Below are 18,899 nucleotides of genomic sequence, written 5' to 3'. Positions count from 1 at the left end.
TCATATAATAGAAACATCTAAACATATGCATGCATATATCAAGATACGTTTCTTGCAAACACTGCCATCCTTAGTAAGGCAATGGGTTTCACAGGACAGTTAGTGCAAACTGGCAAAACAAAGTACAGTTTGTTATTTCCGTGACTATATAGCAATAAACGTACACTGAAATGATGCTAATGCACAACACTAAAATAGCTTATAATTTCACATAGGAACAGGACTCTGAGTAGTTAAATATAGTTCACAGTTAATTATCACAGCAGGACATAAAATGGTTATAAAGCATATTACTAAATTTGTTGGATATGTCTTGTTTTTCTAAATATAGTGAAAGATACCAGATGAAGTATCTCTGTAAAATACAGTGATGAGCCTGATTCACCACTGGTATAAATTTGCTGTTATAATTTCTATAGAATTCTCTCCTAAAACTTCGTTCCATCATTTTTTTACATAACTAATGCCTGCATTTATAAATTTACATTTGTTGATGTATAGTCTTTATCACCAAATAATGTTGTCGCTCTTAATTGTCAAGAAATAAAGGTTGTCTGTGACAAGACAAAGTATTTCAACAATTTGAATAGAAACTCATAAATCATAGAATACTTAGGATGGAAAGGACCTTAAGGTCATCTAGTTCCAACCCCCCTGCAATGGGCAGGGACTCCTCACAATAAGCCATGTCACCCAAGGCTCTGTCCAACCTGGCCTTGAACACCACCGGGGATGGAGCATTCACAACTTCTTTGGGCAGCCCATTCCAGTGTCTCACCACCCTCACAGTAAAGAACTTCCTCCTTATATCCAATCTAAATTTCCCCTCTTCAAGTTTTAACCCGTTACCCCTTGTTCTGAAAACAGGAGAAAAATATTAGGGTTTGGGGTATCATAGTGTAGAAGTATACAATATCAATCACAACTATATTTTTTACTCTTTTTTTTATAGTAGCATATTAATACATTTCTAGATGCAAAATTCTTTATAGATTTATCATTTTTGCTAAAGTTAGGAATATTATATTTGCCCCAATAATTCTCTCATTTTATGTGTAACACCTACAGAAAAGTCAAAACATCCAAGGAAACAAATATCAGTGATAAATACTTGGAATTAGGAATCCATGCTGTAATGTTATACAACCATTTGTAAAGAGATTTCTTTAATGTTTAATTGCTCCAATAACAAAGTTAAGATCTTTGTTCATTAAATATCTGTAGAAAACACCTTTCTGTATTAAAGATAAGAGGAACATAAATACTTGTCATGTTAATGGGTGATGATATACCTAACATAGCTGTATTTGCCATTTGATGCAAAGCTTGATTCTTGGGAAGCAAAATCACAATTTGTTTATGTAAGGAAGGCAAGTGACTCAGTTCCTGAAGTAATAACATGCACAATGGCATTGTCTTCTCAGATCCTAGATTTATTAGTGCTCACCTGATACCAGAGAGTGACAATCCAGAAGATGACAAAATCTATTTCTTCTTCCGTGAAAATGCAATTGATGGAGAGCACACTGGAAAAGCCACTCATGCCAGAATAGGGCAGATCTGCAAGGTAAAATGGTGATTTCATCATGTGAGATTGAAAACATTTGTAGGACGCTTTGCAAGTGATTTTAGTAACTGTTTTCTTGCCCATAAAGTATTCAGTATTAACATTGGCACTGGGCTAAAGCAGAGATCATTCCAGATGAATAATACTCAAATGTATATTATTCACTATTTTTCTGTTTTAGGAAGTTTCACAAACTATATTTTTTTTTTTGTTTAAGAAGTCATAGGCATCTTCTGAGGCTTAGAATGTGTCTTGCAAAAGAGAGAATCTTTTGTAGGAAATGTGATACTTCCAGGTAGGCAAAAAACATTTGAAGAATTTACTTTCTGAAGGAATGTTAGTACCTTTTCATTCCCACATTAATGAAAATCTTTAAAATAGAGGCAAAGGAAGATTTAGCAAAACAGTTGTTTAATGTAAATTTTAGAAATAGGCAACCATTCAGAAGACCCTTAATGACTGCAGATTGAATCGCTGATCCACACTGATACGCATCCAGATATTTTTCTGACAGACTTCTGAAAAGATTTCTACAGATGAAATAATATTAATCAGTGTTGTAGCTTTGGCAAATACGATGTGTACAGTAAAATTTCATGTTAATCCATAAGCACAATTTCCATTTATCTCCTCAAAATCAGTGGTGGCTGCTTGAAAAGCAATTACCCATAAGTATGGAGTCTCTAGGGCACTTTATTCATAAGTTTTGCAGCTATACAACTGATCCAACTGCTCTGGCATTTTGATCTACTTTGTTGACTGGCATTTCTACTTTGTTGCTACCAGTTAAGAATAATAAACCCCTTCAGCTTTAGCAGGATCTGTCAGTCTGGTTGCTCTGTAGCAAAATATTCTGCCTGGCTATATGTATTATAACATATAAAGAAGTTTAGGTTTGCCTTTAATTATTTTTTAGTATGTGCTACTATGAAATATGTCACAGTACAATGTAGAATTGAAGTAATTCAGAGTTAGTGTCTGACAACAAAATAATGCTTTTACATGTAGAAAGTGAATTCTCTGTTTTCTATAAGTAGCATCTTGTAGTTATTTACTGTATTTTCTCTGTACACTGTGGATAGTAAAAACAAAGACTGTTACTAGATATTCATGCGAACTGGTTTTGTTCTTAGAATGACTTTGGTGGACACAGAAGCCTTGTAAACAAATGGACAACTTTCCTCAAAGCACGTCTGATTTGTTCTGTGCCAGGACCCAATGGCATTGACACACACTTTGATGAATTACGTAAGTGGCAGAAATGGTTTTGAATACAGAAATATTTTCAAGTATTATAAATATGAATTGAACTTAGTTTTCCATCTCTTGTTTTTGTTACAGAGGATGTGTTCCTAATGAACTCAAAAGACCCTAAAAATCCAATAGTCTATGGAGTGTTTACAACTTCCAGGTACAGAACATATCATTTTACTTGCATGGAAACTTGGGTGGCTGCTTGTTTTAAAGAGGTCTCTTTGTTATAAATGTTTTTAAGAAACACAGAATTTTCTTAACCTTTGAACTGAGAAGTCAGTGGCAGTGAGAAGTAATGAATTAAGTTTCTTATGGACAATGTACATCAACACTCTGAAAGCTAGTAATCACTAAGACTATCATTTTTTCAGGCTGTTCTTGCCATTGAATTGGCTTTTTATAGTGGGGATCAGAATTTGTAGCCCTTTCGACACAGACCTGGAAAAGCACAAGGATAAATATGCTTGTTTGGGGGCAGGGTAAAGTAGAAAATCTGTGGTGTGAGAAATTGGCTGCTCACAGAGATATTAGTAAAAAATATTGCTGAAATCTGGAAAGTTTAATTATCTTTCAGAAGTTCTGTGATTGAACCACATATAACTGTGACTTGAGTGTTTTGGTTTCATTATGCTTTCACCAAGAACAAAACTATACTTGTAGCCCTGGCCTGAGGAAGGTTGGCAGTAGTGGTTGCATTGCCACATTTATCTGTGAAGGACAAAATTTTTAGTTTTTAAACAGAAAGAATGTTTCTAGTGATAACCAGGCATGGAAGACAGTGATTTACAACTCCTTACTGTCTTCTGTAAGAAACCTCAAGGTAAGAAACAACACTGAAGTTTGTGTGTGCTGCCCAAATGACGGAAGAGACTGCTAAGTGAAAAAATGTGAAGTGTAGGAAAGAACTGAATAGTCCTCTTGGGACAGCCCTGTTTTACTGAAATTGGGAGTTTGCCCTTCTGGGGACAGTATGTTTTAAAGAATGGAATAGCAGCCATCTACTTTGGAAAATGTCTGAGAGATTGTATCAGTTATGCTGAACCTTCACAGGAGGTGAGTTAGGATTGCTCTGAGAGCATGTCAAAGTTTTGATAACCAGAACATGCAATAAATTAGGAAGCAAACAAGCTGCTATTCCCATGTGTCTTCCACTGGAGTAAACCAGCTGATAATTTAAAGAACCTGATTTAATTTCTTCTTCCTTTATTTTTAGTAACATCTTTAAGGGGTCAGCTGTGTGTATGTACAGCATGACTGATGTCAGGAGGGTATTTCTTGGTCCCTACGCCCACAGAGATGGTCCAAACTACCAGTGGGTTCCCTACCAAGGGCGAGTGCCATATCCACGACCAGGAACTGTAAGTACCCTAAGAGATACAGCAATTTCAAAAGAAAAAAAAATTATACATTTTATGATCCTTGAGCTGAGATCCATGAAAGAAATTGAAAAAGATGATTAAATGGGTAGGGTGGCAGAAGGAAAAGCCAACAGTTCCTCCAGATCCAAAATGTATTGATTTTCTTGTTATGTATGAAACTGCAATAGCAACTTCATTTGGACTTCAGTTTTGGCATTCATATTAACAACTTCAGCAGAAGTTTGTGCAATGGCTGGGGAACATTACTGAAAGTCATATGTTTAATAAATTACTCTGCATTATCCTTTTCTTGGAATTTGTCTTTGTTCCAAATATTGGCTAAGCCATTCTTAGTGAGAATGAACAGAAAGCAGAGCATCTGCCTGGCTGTTAAGAAACTTTCAATTGTTCTTGACATTAAATCTAGTGCAGTAAGACAGATATTTCTGCAATGGATGACAGAGTGACTACAGTAATTTCTAATTTCCACTGTCATTTTAGGAAATCTGCGTTTCTACCCATTTTTCTGTTTCTAGTTTGTGAAATACTAAAATATCAGTGTATCTAAGACATCCATATTTACAATTCACAACTGATACCATCACATTTTAGAAATGTTTCACAGCCTCTGAAATTAGCAGTAGGCTAAGAAGATGGGATATCTATGAAAAAAGCATTAATTATATACATTGGGATAGCTCCTTAACTAGCATAAATCAGCTTGGCCCATTTAAGTTTTGAAATAGGATTGCTGAAGATTAAATATATATATATATATATACACATATATACATATAAAGATGTAAATGAAAAAATTATATGTTTATATTTTTTTAAAAAAATCCATAAATATAAACCACAAAAAAACCCCACCTAGGAATAATTTAGACCCATTCTTTTAAATCATTGGGTTTTCTACTTTTGTTGGTATATTTTGAAATTGTTCTTTCAACCTGATCTTTCAACTGATCTCCAACAGTTAGAAGATGTATATGCTCAGGCAAATGAGAATGATTTCTTAAGCAGAGGAAAACACTGTCTCCCTGGCTGCCAGATTGCCCAGCGCTCCTCACTCCCTCCAACTGCTAAAAGGATTCCTGACTTTTTCCAGAGTTAAAATACAAGCTCTGCAGCAGAAGAGAGGTTTCATTTCTCATTTGATGCTGAACTTTTTTTTTTAATTGCTATAGTTAATGCTGATATGTCAGAGGTTTATTTATAAGTTGTATTGGTTTACATCCCCATGGAAAATGTGAATGGATAGAATTTTTGTATTGTTTGTAGAGCTAATATCATCATCTTTTCAGTCTGACAGACTGAATAAATTAGTGTTTATTATTCTGTTTATTTATATTCCTCTTTGATTCCAGTATTGATTGATCTTTCCAGACAAAAAGCAAATAATAGATACTATGTAAAACTACAGACAAAGAAGAATGTTGCATATTTCTGTTATGGAAGCAGACCGAGATAACTGACTGCTATGCAGTGGCTCTGTTACCTTCATTCTGCAGCAGAGATTAGACACAACTCTGTTACTGAAATTCTGAGTTCACAACTCAAATACTTGCCCCAGAGGATGTCAGCACAGCTCTGCCTGCTTCAGAACCTCTGGGTTATCTCAAGACTTGTCTGAGGGTCTTGAACTGAAATCCAAATGGGAGAAGTAATGAATGGGAAATTCCTGAGAACTAGCAGAAAAGCTGTGACTCAAATCTGGTCCCTAAGTGGCTGAGTGACCTAAGCCAGCACATCTTTTGCCAAAGTAGGGAAATGCAGTTATGTGTACTTTTTGTCATGCCACCCTCTCAGAATGGATTTTATGCTTATAATTTCACCATAACATACTAAGATCACAAAGAAAGTGTGAAGATGTCAGATTTCATTGTAACATTTTTCTTGCCTAAGTGCAAATGTGATCCCTAACTATACTGTTCTATGTAGCCCTGCAGTCACATCATGTAGTGCAAGAGGCCATGCCACTGTAAGTGATGTTAATTAAAGAGAGGCTGAGGTCATCAGGTTCTTCTAGCCAACCACCAGTGACTTTAATCCTGGTATACACCATTTTGAAAAAGATGGTTTTTTTCCTCACAGTTGCTAAAATCCTAACCAGTAGTATAAAACTGAATTTTAAATTGAGAGCTTTTTTTCTAAAAATTTGGATGCATTTTCGATGGCTTTGAAATCCTGTTGAAAATAAAGTTGAAAAGTTTTTTAAGCTCCTTTAGATGTCAGACTTGTGGCTTCCTTTTTCAAAAAATGGGGAAAGGGAAGGGAAAACAAAACCTGAGCTTCTTACAGTGAATCAGTTCCAGATCATACTGCAGTTAAGTAGTGCTGAATTATTGGAGGAATTTAATAGGTGAGGAGCTAGTAACCTTCTTGATCATCTGGTGACTTGCCCAGTATGAGTAAAGAAAAAGGAAAGTTAATGGTTTTTTTGACAAGTCAGAAAACTTTGTACACAGTTCTACATCAGCTTCATGTTTAGCAAAGAAGTTGCCAGGATTTTTCCTTTAAGATCTATGGGACTTGGATTTTGTTTGTTTGGGTCGGCGTCTGGGTTTTTGTGGTTGTTTTAGGGTTTTGTTTTTTGTTGTTGCTGTTTGGTTGTGTGGGGTTTTTTTAACCTTTTAACAATATTTGTGAGAGGAGAGAGGCTTTCATCCTGAATTTGTATCTGACTTTCTGTGAATTCAGCTGCAGAGCTCAGGGTTTCTCTGCTTCATGGTACCAAGACTCTATCTATTCAGTTATGAACAAAGAACTTTCTATTCCTACCAAATGGTAGCTATTGACTTATGTTGGATTCCCTAATAAGCCAATGAGGTGATAGCATAGTTACCTCCTCCTGACTGATCAAAACACCTGACAGCATACTGGAGATGAAGAATTCGAAGTGGGTGAATGTTAAATGCAAGAGTTCTTTGACTCTACTTGAATACGGGATCAAGCTTATTTCTCTGAGCCTTTTCAAAATATTTGTATTTATGCCTGTCTTTTGGCATCTGGAAACTTTCTATTTATTTCTTTGCTACCAATGGGATTGATGGGATATAAGCATGAGTTCTGATTAAGCACCTTGCCTGTTAGCTTGACCTAGACCCACTGATACCAAAACCAGGCCTGTCATTAGCATCAAGGATGATGTCTTTGTTGTATTTCCTGGTTTTGTGGTTGTAAAATAAATAAACATGGCAGCACTGTCCTCTTCAGGACAACTAGTCCAGTCTAGCCTAGTCTGCTCTTGTCTAGTCTCGTCTTATTTCGTCTTGTCTCATTTCATCTGGCCTGACGAGTTCTGTTCTGCTTTGCCTTGCTCCGCTCTGTTCCACTCTGTTCCATTCTGTTCTCTGACTTCACAACCTTCAGTGGTCCCTTCCAACCTTAATGATTCTGTGATTCTGTATGGTTCACATGAGCTGAGATTCCTCTGCAAGCAGTTTGGACTATTGATGGGCTAAATCTCACCTACTGGTGGTGCCCATTTCACTCAGTTGAAAAGGGAAGGAGTTTGATTTCATCTTATTCAGTTTCCTAAAGTGGGGTGGGATGAATCTGAGCCATAGCCTAGTCCAGGCAAGGCACTTTAAACTTTAGAGGTAAAGATACAAAGTTGCTATTTTTTTTTATTCTCAGAAAAGCAGGTGATCCGAAGAGTAATCTGGCTCTCAAAATTGGGATTCGAATTTAAACACATAGAATTATGACACTAATTCTAGTTTTATGATTTTTCTGTGTAAAATATATTTTGGTCAACCTTGCTGCAAGTAAAAGCCTTTGTTCTAATAAGCCAGAAAGTAAATATTCAAGCAATTGAAACACAGCTGAAATTCATTTACTAAAAATCAAAATGAATATTCGTTTAATCCTTTTTTTAATGTTTTTCCAGCTGCAATTAACAATACTTAGTTCTTGGGCAGCGATTATTATACTTAAAACACTTTATATGCATTATTTAATTAATCATCTAATTAATCTGAGTAATTAGTATTGAACTCCAGTTAGAAAATTAATCAAGATATAAAGCAAACTTCAAATTGAAGTGTAAAATTTTAAACACACGTTTTTAGACATACAAATGTTTGGCCAATGTTTATAAATAGCCTGTCTGCTTTTCTCTTTGTAATATTTCTATACAAAAGAGTAAGAACATTGAATAATAAAAAGGCTGGGAAATGCTGTCACAATAAAGTAGATAACTAACTTGCTTTACGCTTAGTCTGCTCCACATGCGGTAATCAACTATTCTCCTTCCTCCCTTCCTCCCTTTCATACCATGTAATGCAAAAGAATGCGGGAATTTACTTAGTAACAAATATGCCCAAAAGGGAGAATTTACACTTTATATGTCCATGCTGGAAGTGTCCCTTTGCTGAGCATAACAACTACTCCTTTTGACAACATTGATTTTTTAATTTAATTTCTGATGAATTATTAATAATGTGGATCAAGGTGATAGCAAAGACAATTGATTTCTTCTGCTGAGTATCCTGCAAAGTCTGGATGTTGTCCTCTAGGTTTTTAATTTAATTGGAAGATACTGTATACATGGATATAAAGGGCAAATTATCTAGGTCATTTTAACACCAGCTGTTTATATTTCAGGTTCAAAAGCTACAACATATTGTCAACTGGGTTTCAGAGTTTTACATGTCTACAGTAGGTACATGAGCAAATTAGGTGTGTGGTACACCAAGTTCTTTCCTGAGTATCTTTGGACTAGTGATTTAATGCCATTGTAGCTCATTTTCTTCATATATTCAATGTTACTAGCACACTACTAATACCTATGTTAAAGTAACTTCTAGTTGTTCAAGAAACACCTGTTCTACAGAAGAGATGTGGGAAAATGGTGGTGATAAGCCACAGTCCTCAAGTCTCTGAGGGAAACGTGGTAGGTGAAAATGGAAGAATACTCTTGTGGCTACCAAAGCTGTGGTCTTACCTCTTCTTCCCTTTTCAGCCTCTATTGTTTGCTCACATTGGGAGAATATGAGCAAAATGTGAAGAGCAAAGGGACTTTTTATTGTATTACTACATGGGGACCAGATTCATTCCACAGGGACGTTGTGCATTACACAACAGTGAAGAGGTATTTCAGTTCTTTAGCAAGACTCATCTCACCTAATTGTTCACATGGACAGTATCATCAGCAACATTTACAGAAGGCTTTCTTTAGAATCAGTGGAAACAAAGGATATAGATTTAGGGCATGACTCGTTTGGTTTGATTTAACCTTAACAGGGTCTATGAAAGGTTGGACCCTTGAGGTCCCTTCCAACCTGGTATTCTATGGCTCTATGTTATTGGGTCTACATCGATGACACAGGCTTGTTGAGACAAGCAGGAGTTTGAGAAGTCAGTAGAGCAGGGAATTGTCCCAGCATTAAATGATTTGATTCCTCAGATAGGAATTGACTTCCAATCAGCTTCTGAAGACAATACTTTGAAATAAGATGGTGGCATAATTGATTAATTTTGTGTTGTACGCATAACTAAATATTGAGATTGCATGTCTCATGTTAAATAATTTTAGATATTTCAGGATTTCTTCCTTCTGCCAGTTTAATACTAATCAGTAAATGACTGAAAATTCTTTTGCATTGCATAGTAGTAAGAAAAAATATGCATGAGGATAATTTACATTGTGTTAATTATATTGATTTAAACCCAAAATGAAAAAAAAAATGATACTTTTATTGACAGAATAAACTTTTGCTGTCTGTCACAGCACATTTAGATGCCCTCTCATATTTAATTGTAGACTGCATTAGTAGGGATGTTTATAATTAAATTGATTTCTAAGATGTTTCCTAGTGTTCGATAAATAAAATGAAAATTATTTCCTTTTTTATTTCCAGTGCCCCAGTAAAACATTTGGAGGCTTTGATTCCACCAAGGACCTTCCTGATGAAGTTATAACATTTGCAAGAAGTCATCCAGCCATGTACAACCCGGTATTCCCCATCAATAACCGTCCAATCATGATCAAAACAGATGTGGATTACCAGTTCACACAGATAGTAGTAGATCGAGTAGATGCAGAAGATGGCCAATATGATGTCATGTTCATTGGCACAGGTGAGAAGTCTTGAATCTATACTGTATGCTCCTCCAGGCATTATGGACACATACAGCAGATAAAATTTCATGCTCGGAAGGAGAGAACACAGGCAGAATGTTGTATACCTATGAAAATTTGGGGTGAGACTCAAAACTGCGCATGTGGGGAGGTGTTTCTTATATCAATTCACTGTTACAGGTTCAGGCTGTGGCCTGCATAGCTCAGTTCTTTAGGAGCTTTGCCAACTGGATTCAGATCAAAACACTCTCTTTTCAGCTACTGTTATTAGTGAATTTTATTAGAAATATCTTGCCTCATTAATTATAATTTAGTATTAAAATGAGTCTTTTGAGGTACCCATTTTGAAGTGCAGCATAAGAAGTATTAACACAAGTGAGGCAAGCAGCCAGCTGTGGGAAATGTCTTGTGTACCTTTCAAGTATTTCAGGTATTGTCTTAAGATGCCCAGCTCTTATGCCAGAAGAGTGCATCATTTTACTTAAGATGAAGATAACTGGTATGTTAAATGTTTTAAGAAACACTGATATTCAAATAGAAACATGACATCCTTTCCAAAGGACTTGCAGAGTCACACAGATTGGGCATTTTATAAGAGTCGAAATATGCACTCAGAAAAGACATTTTGTTCCAGAAAGGTAATAATGAGAAATAATAGTGACCAGAAATCAATTGGCATACAGTGTCTTCAGAATAGTTTTAGTGGCCTCAGACTATGCCGATTAGCAGCTGATGGATCTGATTCTTCACCTTTGAAGATTTTCCACTAGTTGGCTGGTGTTTCAGTTACGTTGAATAAAAGTACTTAAAACTTCTATTGAAAATAAATGCTAGCAATTAGACATTGGCATCATGAGGTCAAAATAAATCAAACCAAAACCCCACTGTCTCTTTTCAGCTTTGGACCAAAAATATATATCTGTCTGTCTCTCTTACAACACTCCAATTTTTTTTACTTGCTTTAAATACAGTTCTGGTACTCTAGACCTGGGGTCAGATTTCCAAAGCAATAAATCTAGAAGAATCTTTCATGTTGATGCCTGAATTATATTATGACTAAATTGATAGCTGACGAAGCTTTGTGCACCAAACACAGTGCATACATAGCAATTCAGAACATTTACTGCAGGAAATGCAGCTCTGCAGAAATTGTTCCAGCTCTTTAAAACTGCGAACTGAGTTATTAGATACTAGTGCTACAATATGTTCTTCCATAAACCATTGAAAAGTAGTTTCATATGATTTTTTTTGCACAACATATATATTTTCCATCACACATTGGAGACTTCATTGCCGTCTACAATTGAGTGTTTTGTGCCTTTCAACAAGTCTTCTATGACTTGCTTCAGTCCAGAAGAAAAAAATAACGTCAATAATCTTGTTTGCAATGTGAGGGGAAAAGCCCTTCAGCATCCAGAGTATGATGCTGAACAAACATAAGGACCTGATTTCTTGAGCACAAGAGATGGCGTTTATCTTACCAAAGTTAGGCGTTCAGTCTAAGATGCATTGGTTCCTGCAAGGGAGTGAGATAAGTACTTCCAGAGGGATTCACTGTACTTTATTCAAGACCTCTATTAGATTAAGGTGAATAATTATACAGAAGTTCCTATCTGTTTTCAGACAGTACAGGAAGACTTGCTTAAACCTGGGCTATAGCTTTTAGATATCATTATGTATAGTGTTTCTCATCTAAATTAGTAAAGCAAGCTGTCCCTATGAAAGAGCTTCAATGTTACTTAGCTCTTACCCTTGAGCTGGGAATTTAGGCACTCGCTTAATTCCCGTAACCACTAATATTCAGGTGTGTGGTAACTGCTCTGGAATCCATCCAACATTGCTGATAGTTGTGCCCAGGAAATTTAAGAAAATTATTGAAAGATTATTAGTTGCATTTGCCAAAAACCCCAGCTTTGTAAGTGTGTGTTATTATTTCTTGACATATTACTTTTGTCCATAGAAACTGTTCTTTTTGCAGCAGGAGGTTATACTCTCATGGAACAAGAATAGGCACTACAACACTTATGCTTGGAGCAGGAGCACAAAGTATGCTCTGTGCTTCCCTGAGCTCACCATCTTTATTGCAGCTTTGAGAATGAGGAAGGGGCATCTTTCATGCATGGGAAAGAAAACGAGGCAGAACTGAGGCCCTGCTTGCTTTCTGCTAGAAAGCTGCACTGAGCTGGCTGGTCAAAGTCAAAGGAACCAGAAACAGATATACAATCAGCGTGTATTACATATTCCCCAAGCAAAGAACAAGTGGGGGAGCAGATTAGTGCCTCTAGTTACAGTCCAGTTTCCCACTTGATGATCTGAACCTATGACAGAGCCAGAGTTAAGCTCTCTGGGGTATGACTAGATTTTTCTGTGCAGGCCTGTCCCATCAGATTAGATATATTTTTCGGTATTTTCTCATTGCTTTTGCACCAATCTACATTATTCCCACATGCTGCTAAACTTCACTATGTTGAAGGAACACTTTTTTTTTACCCTTTCCATTGAATGACAAATGATAATTGAACACAACATAATTAATAGCCATGCAGTGCGGTCACATTTTCCTTTCCTGTGGGTGAAACCTTTAGCTGAGCAGTTTCTTTCCCACTGTGATTGTACCAGTGTGTTTCACAATGGAAATAAAATCATATCAGCATGCTTGAAATTGTATCAGGAAAAAAACAGGATTTAAGATATGCACTTAATGCATATCCTGAGTGTCTGATGTTTGGGATCATTTGGCACAGTCAAGGTACATCTGTCAGTAAAGCAAATTAATAATGGTAATCTTATCTTACTGAGAAGAGCCTATTGATCCTAAAGGAGAAGCCTGATTCCATTTGTGTGAAATTGTTTGAAATACTACTCTGTAAAAATTGATCTAGAACTCAGATAAAGCCCCACTTTAGTACCTGTGGACTGACCAGAGTCACTGTAGTGATTAACACAGTGTATCTTTGACCTTAGAGGCTTTCTTGAGCATCAAGCAACTGTAATTGTTGCAGGATCCACTTCAAAGTCAGACCTTTTGTTGAAACAGCACTATGTAAGGAGCTTAAGTCTAACGAAGCTGAGATCAGGCTCCACAGTTTCCCTTGTGCTGTTTTATCAAAAATCCCCTTTTATTTCAGGAATATTCAATGCATTTGCTGCACTGTGACTGAGGGCATAGTCCAACAGAGAACACAATAATGACACATTGCTACACTGTTATATTTATTTGATAAGAGTTCTCTTCTTTTACCCATAGCATGCATTTTCCTCAAAACCACAGTCATCAAATTACCAGGATAATTAAGGAAATGAACTCATCCATTAAATTACAAATATAACTAATGTTAAATTATCTGTTGCTCTGAATTACTCTGTTTTAGAAATGTGATTTTTTTTTTTTGCATCTTGGTTTAAAGTTTATATTGCATTTTCTCTGTATTGGTCTCAATATTTGTTGAATTAAATATATTCAATTAGTAGCAGTAACCATAATGAAAACCACTTCCAAGAACACTTATCTAGTATAATTTACTATTTGAGGTTGTACATGTAGCAGCCTAGATAGAAAGTTGTGGTTTTCTTTATGCTTTTTTAGAAAAAAAAATGTTTTTCCTTTTAAAAAGAATCTATGAATGAATTTGTGACTAATAAAAGAAAGCAGTGAGGTACATATTTCAAGGGGGAAAAAAAAACCCCTATTTCTAAACTTTCAAAAGTGTATACTAAGAAACCAACATCTGCTTAAAGAAGAGCAGATAGGAAAATGAAAAATCTCAGTTCTACACGATATTCTAGGATTTCTAGAATATTTTAAGCAAAATTCATATAATTAAGTTAAAATACAAGAATTTTCTCATGAAATCAATAGCTTTTATGTTAGTCACATGTCGTGGTTTAAACCAAGTCCCCCAACTCCCGGAGAGTTAGGAAGGAGAATCCAAAGAATGTAGCCCCCACGGATTGAGATAAGAACGGTTTAATTGCTAAGGCATAACACAAAACCCCTACTGCCATTTACTACTACAAATAATAATGATACAGCAAACAGCAAGTGAAGAGAATACAACGCCCCACCAGCCACCGACCCATAACTCACTCCACCCTGCCCGGCCGAGCACCATGTGCTCCCTCCTCCATTTTTCTCCAGAGCTCTCTCCCTCCAGCTTTCTCTTTCCCAGTATCCATCCTGGGCATCACATGCTATGGTATGGAATACCTCATTGACTAGCCTGGGTCAGGTGTCCTGTCTCTCCTTCCTCCCAGACTCCCCTCCTCCACCTGGCTGGAAAAAACCTTGAACAAAAAACACCCTCAAAACATGCTCAAACCATGACAGTCACATTATAAAAACATTTTCAACCTGTGGAATCTGCTCTAATTTTATACATATTTTCAATTCAGAAGTGGTGCATTGTCATCTTTTTAATTGGAAGTTTCAACTAACACACGAATATATATATATATGCACAAAATATGTTCTGATTTTGTGCAATCAGTGTTGTTTTGAGAATGTTTACGTTCATAGTTCTGTTATGTTGAGAATTTTATTCTTTTAAAATGCCTTATATTTTCCTGCCATAAAATGTGCAACTTGAAATGTCCTCAGGGACATAGTTGATATTCCTATGATGGGTTTACATGGCACTACCCTTGGCTGGCTAAAAAGAAAAGTCACATGCAGAGTGTTTCCATTTCAGAGAGTCTGGAGTGACGTGTACCAGCCTAGAAATGATTCCTTTTTTTTTTGTTTGTTTTGTTTTTGTTCCCTGAAAATTCTGTTAATGGAAACAAACAAATAAATCACAGAGGCAGAAGCTGTAAAACAGAGATGGTTTTACATCTCAACAATGTTCATAAAACCAAAGGCTGCAGCTCTGGAATTTCAAGCATTGGCCTTGTTAGTGTTAAAGCCAATTGCAAAACTCCAAGAATGTAAATGGATATAGTATTAAAATGCTGGCACACATTTATTTCTAAGCAGAAAATACAAGTTATATGGCTTTTTATCCCTCAGCAAAGACCATTATCTAACACAGAGAGAAATATAGATGCCTTAAGGGGCTTATACATCTTTGGCACTTTGTTTGACACTGGGAAGATCTCATGTACTTAAGAGATCTAACAGCTTCATCTGTCTAACAACATTTGTCCAGATGTTTCTATATCCACACTGAGCCTTCTGACAGCATCCTCATGTGCATTTTAAGGATGACAAACATCATATTCAAAATGGACAATAAAACATGCCTGGGTAAATTTAGTGCATTTCCTTCCTTAGCTAAATGACTGAAACATCTGTCATTTTATACTGTCAGTTAAATGGTATTTCAGTCCTTTTCATTCTTTAATAACTATAGTAGTGTTTATCTTCTTTGCTGCATTTTGATAGTTGAAAGACTTCAGTGAAATGGCCTTCTGAAATTCAGTGTTTTTCTAGGTTATTTTAAATAGCAGCCCATATTTTGAACAATTGCTTCGAGATACACAGCTTCACAATCTTGATACATGAAATAATTACATGCTACGAGGAATTCTGTCTCCTCTGAAACTGAAGCATGCATCTTAAGCACCTGAAAACTTTTGGTTTCTTTTTTCTTCTTTTATTTCTTTCTCAAGATGTTGGAACAGTTCTTAAAGTGGTTTCAATTCCTAAGGAGACTTGGCATGAATTAGAAGAAGTCTTGCTGGAAGAAATGACAGTCTTTCGGGTAAGTGCAGCTAAATTTCAAGTGTCAGGTTATAGATTTCTCTGTGGACAGCTGCAAACTAAACTTGTTGCAGTCTAGCCAAGGAATAGCCTGGCATACTCCTCTAATTAGCTTGTCATTTAGAGGCTCAGACACTAGTCAAAATAAACCTTGAAACTTCCAGTGCTAGCTGGAGTTTAATGATAAAAGAAACAGCATTCTGGGCTCTTGTTTTGTGATTTTAAAAGTGAATTAGGATCTCTGAATCTTGGAGCTGTTACATGCTGTAGTTAAATATGTATCTGTGCAAGTCTGGGAATAACGCCTGTCTGTTTTCTCCCAGACTTAGGCAATACACAGATTTCATAGTTGCATCAACTCTTAACACTATTCAGACTATGAGCATAATGTAACTAGGAAGATAATTTAAGAAAAAACAGTGATCTGCATATATTTCATATGCCTAATAATTTGGGAAACACAGGATTTGTGTTTTCATGACTTTAGGGTCTCATTTTCATGGTTTGACACAAGACACCATAAACACCCCCTAATCTTTAGTACCTTTTTGTGAAAATCAATCTCTTCCATTTTTCCTGTCTGAGCCACCTAAAAAATAAGGCATCCCATAGGCACTCCTGCAAGTCGAGGCTGAGTAAACCTTTCAAACACTTTCCAGACAGAACCCAGGGATCTCTTGTGTTTTGTGCACAACAACGAATCATTTACATTCCCCACGTTACTCTTTATGTCAGTGCCGTTTTATGGCACCGTTTCACAGGCTCCAGGCTTTTCGGGGGTTGATACCTAGCTGGGAATATGAGGTTATTCTGACAGTGTGAAGATGATGCTTGCATGCTTGGAGAGTCCCATGTCCTGTGGTCTCTCACTCTAGATGTTCTAACAAGGTCTTTGCCTCCAGCCTGTCCCATGGGCCCAGCCACTATGTCCTCATCACACTCACTTGCCATTCCTTTACCTTTAGTTTCTAAACAGACACAGCATATCTAAAAAGAGCTTGTATATCTTTTTATTATTATTTTCAATATTATCTTTATGCTTTTCTTATGGGCAATCTTGCCTTAACTGACATCAATCTCACACAGAAAGCACTAGTTTGGGTGCAAGATACCACTGAAAAATAGGTATCTGTTTCTGCAATCTATGAGGGGTTTGAGGACAGAAATTAATATTTTTTTCTTCCTGATTGTTGCTGGGTTTAGGGCTTTTTGTTGTTTTTTTTTAACAGAAAAATAAAGTAGAAACTATGAGGAGATAATGAGACAAGTAATTTGTGGCTCCCAGCTTTTTTTCTTTTCTTATACATGCAAAAGTTATCACATTAATGCAGGGTAATTTGGCAGTTGTTGGTAATGTATGAGTCTCTTCCCTAAATCAAGTAGAATTGCCAAGCTAAAGGAGAACAGAGAAATCTAAGAGTGAAAGAAAGAAAATAAATAGAGTGAAAGTTTTATTTCAGAAAGGCTTTACAGAAGTAACATGGTTAATGACAAATTCAAATCTGCTATTTTACTTTACATGTGTATTTATTCATTACACAAAAAGGTTTTGGTGTTCTGATTTACTTGAATGCTCATTTATCTCTTTTGGCATGTATTTAAGCCTTAAGAGGGCATTAATGTACTTCAGTGGAGTAAGCAGCATTTGTGTGCATAAGATAGGGATCTTTCAATGGGGAATTTGCAACAGATTTTACATGTACCTTGAGCAAATGTAAATTTTCTTTATTTACTAAAGTGTTCATGTGTATCATGAACAATATGTTTTGATGCTTAAACTGCAATGTGCTGAATACAATGCCTTTATAATTCCACAAAACAGTCTTCTATATCTGTTGCATTCATAACAAATGCCTCTTTTAACCCCATTTGTGCCATATTTCTCTCAACAGCTGAGCAAACAAACTAATGAGTTCAATTTTCCTTCAAATGTTACACTTAACTGATGCTTTCTAATATAAGTTCTGTTAACCCATTTGTAAAGGCAAGTCCACATGCTTAACATTCAATGGCCCATATCAAATTCTCTCAGGATAAGCAAACTGAAAGCTACACAAGTGTAAAAATTAATAAGGACTTTATTAATGCACATAACCAAAAGTATGATGTGTGGGATCAATAGCAGATTTTTAGATGGAATAAAGTTCATACAGTGTTGACATGCATACTTTGTAACCTAATTATGCCACTTTTACTCTCAGGATTGAAATCCATTCAAGCAGCTGGGACTAAAATGTGTAACAGTCCTTTAATCAGATCTAAATATACTCATTTTATTAAATATTTCCACAACTTCTCATATAAGAAAGTAGGTATTGGTTTGACATCTGCTTGCTAAGATAATTAAGTGTAGATTTAGCTAGGAGAACAATAACTCTCCTAGTGACTCATTTGGTAGAGTAAATAATGGGTGTTCCTGGGTGCAAATAACCTCTTGCCTGTTTTTCTTTTCTGCTCTGCAAATACAAGTAACTTCTTGGAACATGAATAGTGTGGTCCAGTCAATAGGATTATACCTGGGACAAAGGCTTGCTCTTATGAATAAAATTTTGTACAAGTGTTTTTTTTCACCTTGATATGGTTAAAATGTGTTGCTTATTTCAGTTTTGCCACTTTTAATATATAGTATCTATATATTTTGTTGCAACCATTATTAATTTCCTATTACCTGGCAGGTTCTTTAAAATGTAGTTTTAATACAAAGTTTAGCAATTAATTTCAAGATGTGAAATTAGTAACAAAGTAATCATAATGAAACTGTAATAATCATGGAAAATGGTCTGTCCACAATCAACAAAGCAATCAAAGATGCACCTGGATATGTACATGCATTCTAATTCGCTTAGAGCTAGAAAATATTGCACTGCCAAAGACAACAAGAAACACTGTTACTAAGGAGTGTCTAGTTTAATTTCAGTTTCTAGCTTAGGCAAA

At 36.0% G+C, this 18,899-nt stretch overlaps 1 protein-coding gene across 2 annotated transcripts in view; it reads left to right on the top strand.

Moving 5' to 3' along the window:
- SEMA3A (semaphorin 3A) overlaps positions 1-18,899 on the top strand; it is a 168,863-nt gene that overhangs the window by 129,761 nt on the left and 20,203 nt on the right. For both annotated transcript variants that reach the window (XM_034062860.1, XM_031048323.1), the window contains exons 7-12: positions 1,425-1,567; positions 2,701-2,815; positions 2,909-2,978; positions 4,035-4,179; positions 10,047-10,266; positions 15,875-15,966. In XM_034062860.1, the coding sequence (XP_033918751.1) occupies positions 1,425-1,567; positions 2,701-2,815; positions 2,909-2,978; positions 4,035-4,179; positions 10,047-10,266; positions 15,875-15,966 (785 nt within the window). The remainder of the gene's footprint in view (positions 1-1,424; positions 1,568-2,700; positions 2,816-2,908; positions 2,979-4,034; positions 4,180-10,046; positions 10,267-15,874; positions 15,967-18,899) is intronic.

This window comes from Melopsittacus undulatus, chromosome 5 (genome assembly GCF_012275295.1).
Source record: "Melopsittacus undulatus isolate bMelUnd1 chromosome 5, bMelUnd1.mat.Z, whole genome shotgun sequence".
Lineage (NCBI taxonomy): Eukaryota > Metazoa > Chordata > Aves > Psittaciformes > Psittaculidae > Melopsittacus > Melopsittacus undulatus.
The sequence above is the reverse complement of the archived record's forward strand: the minus strand, read 5'-3'. Positions and strand labels throughout refer to the sequence as shown.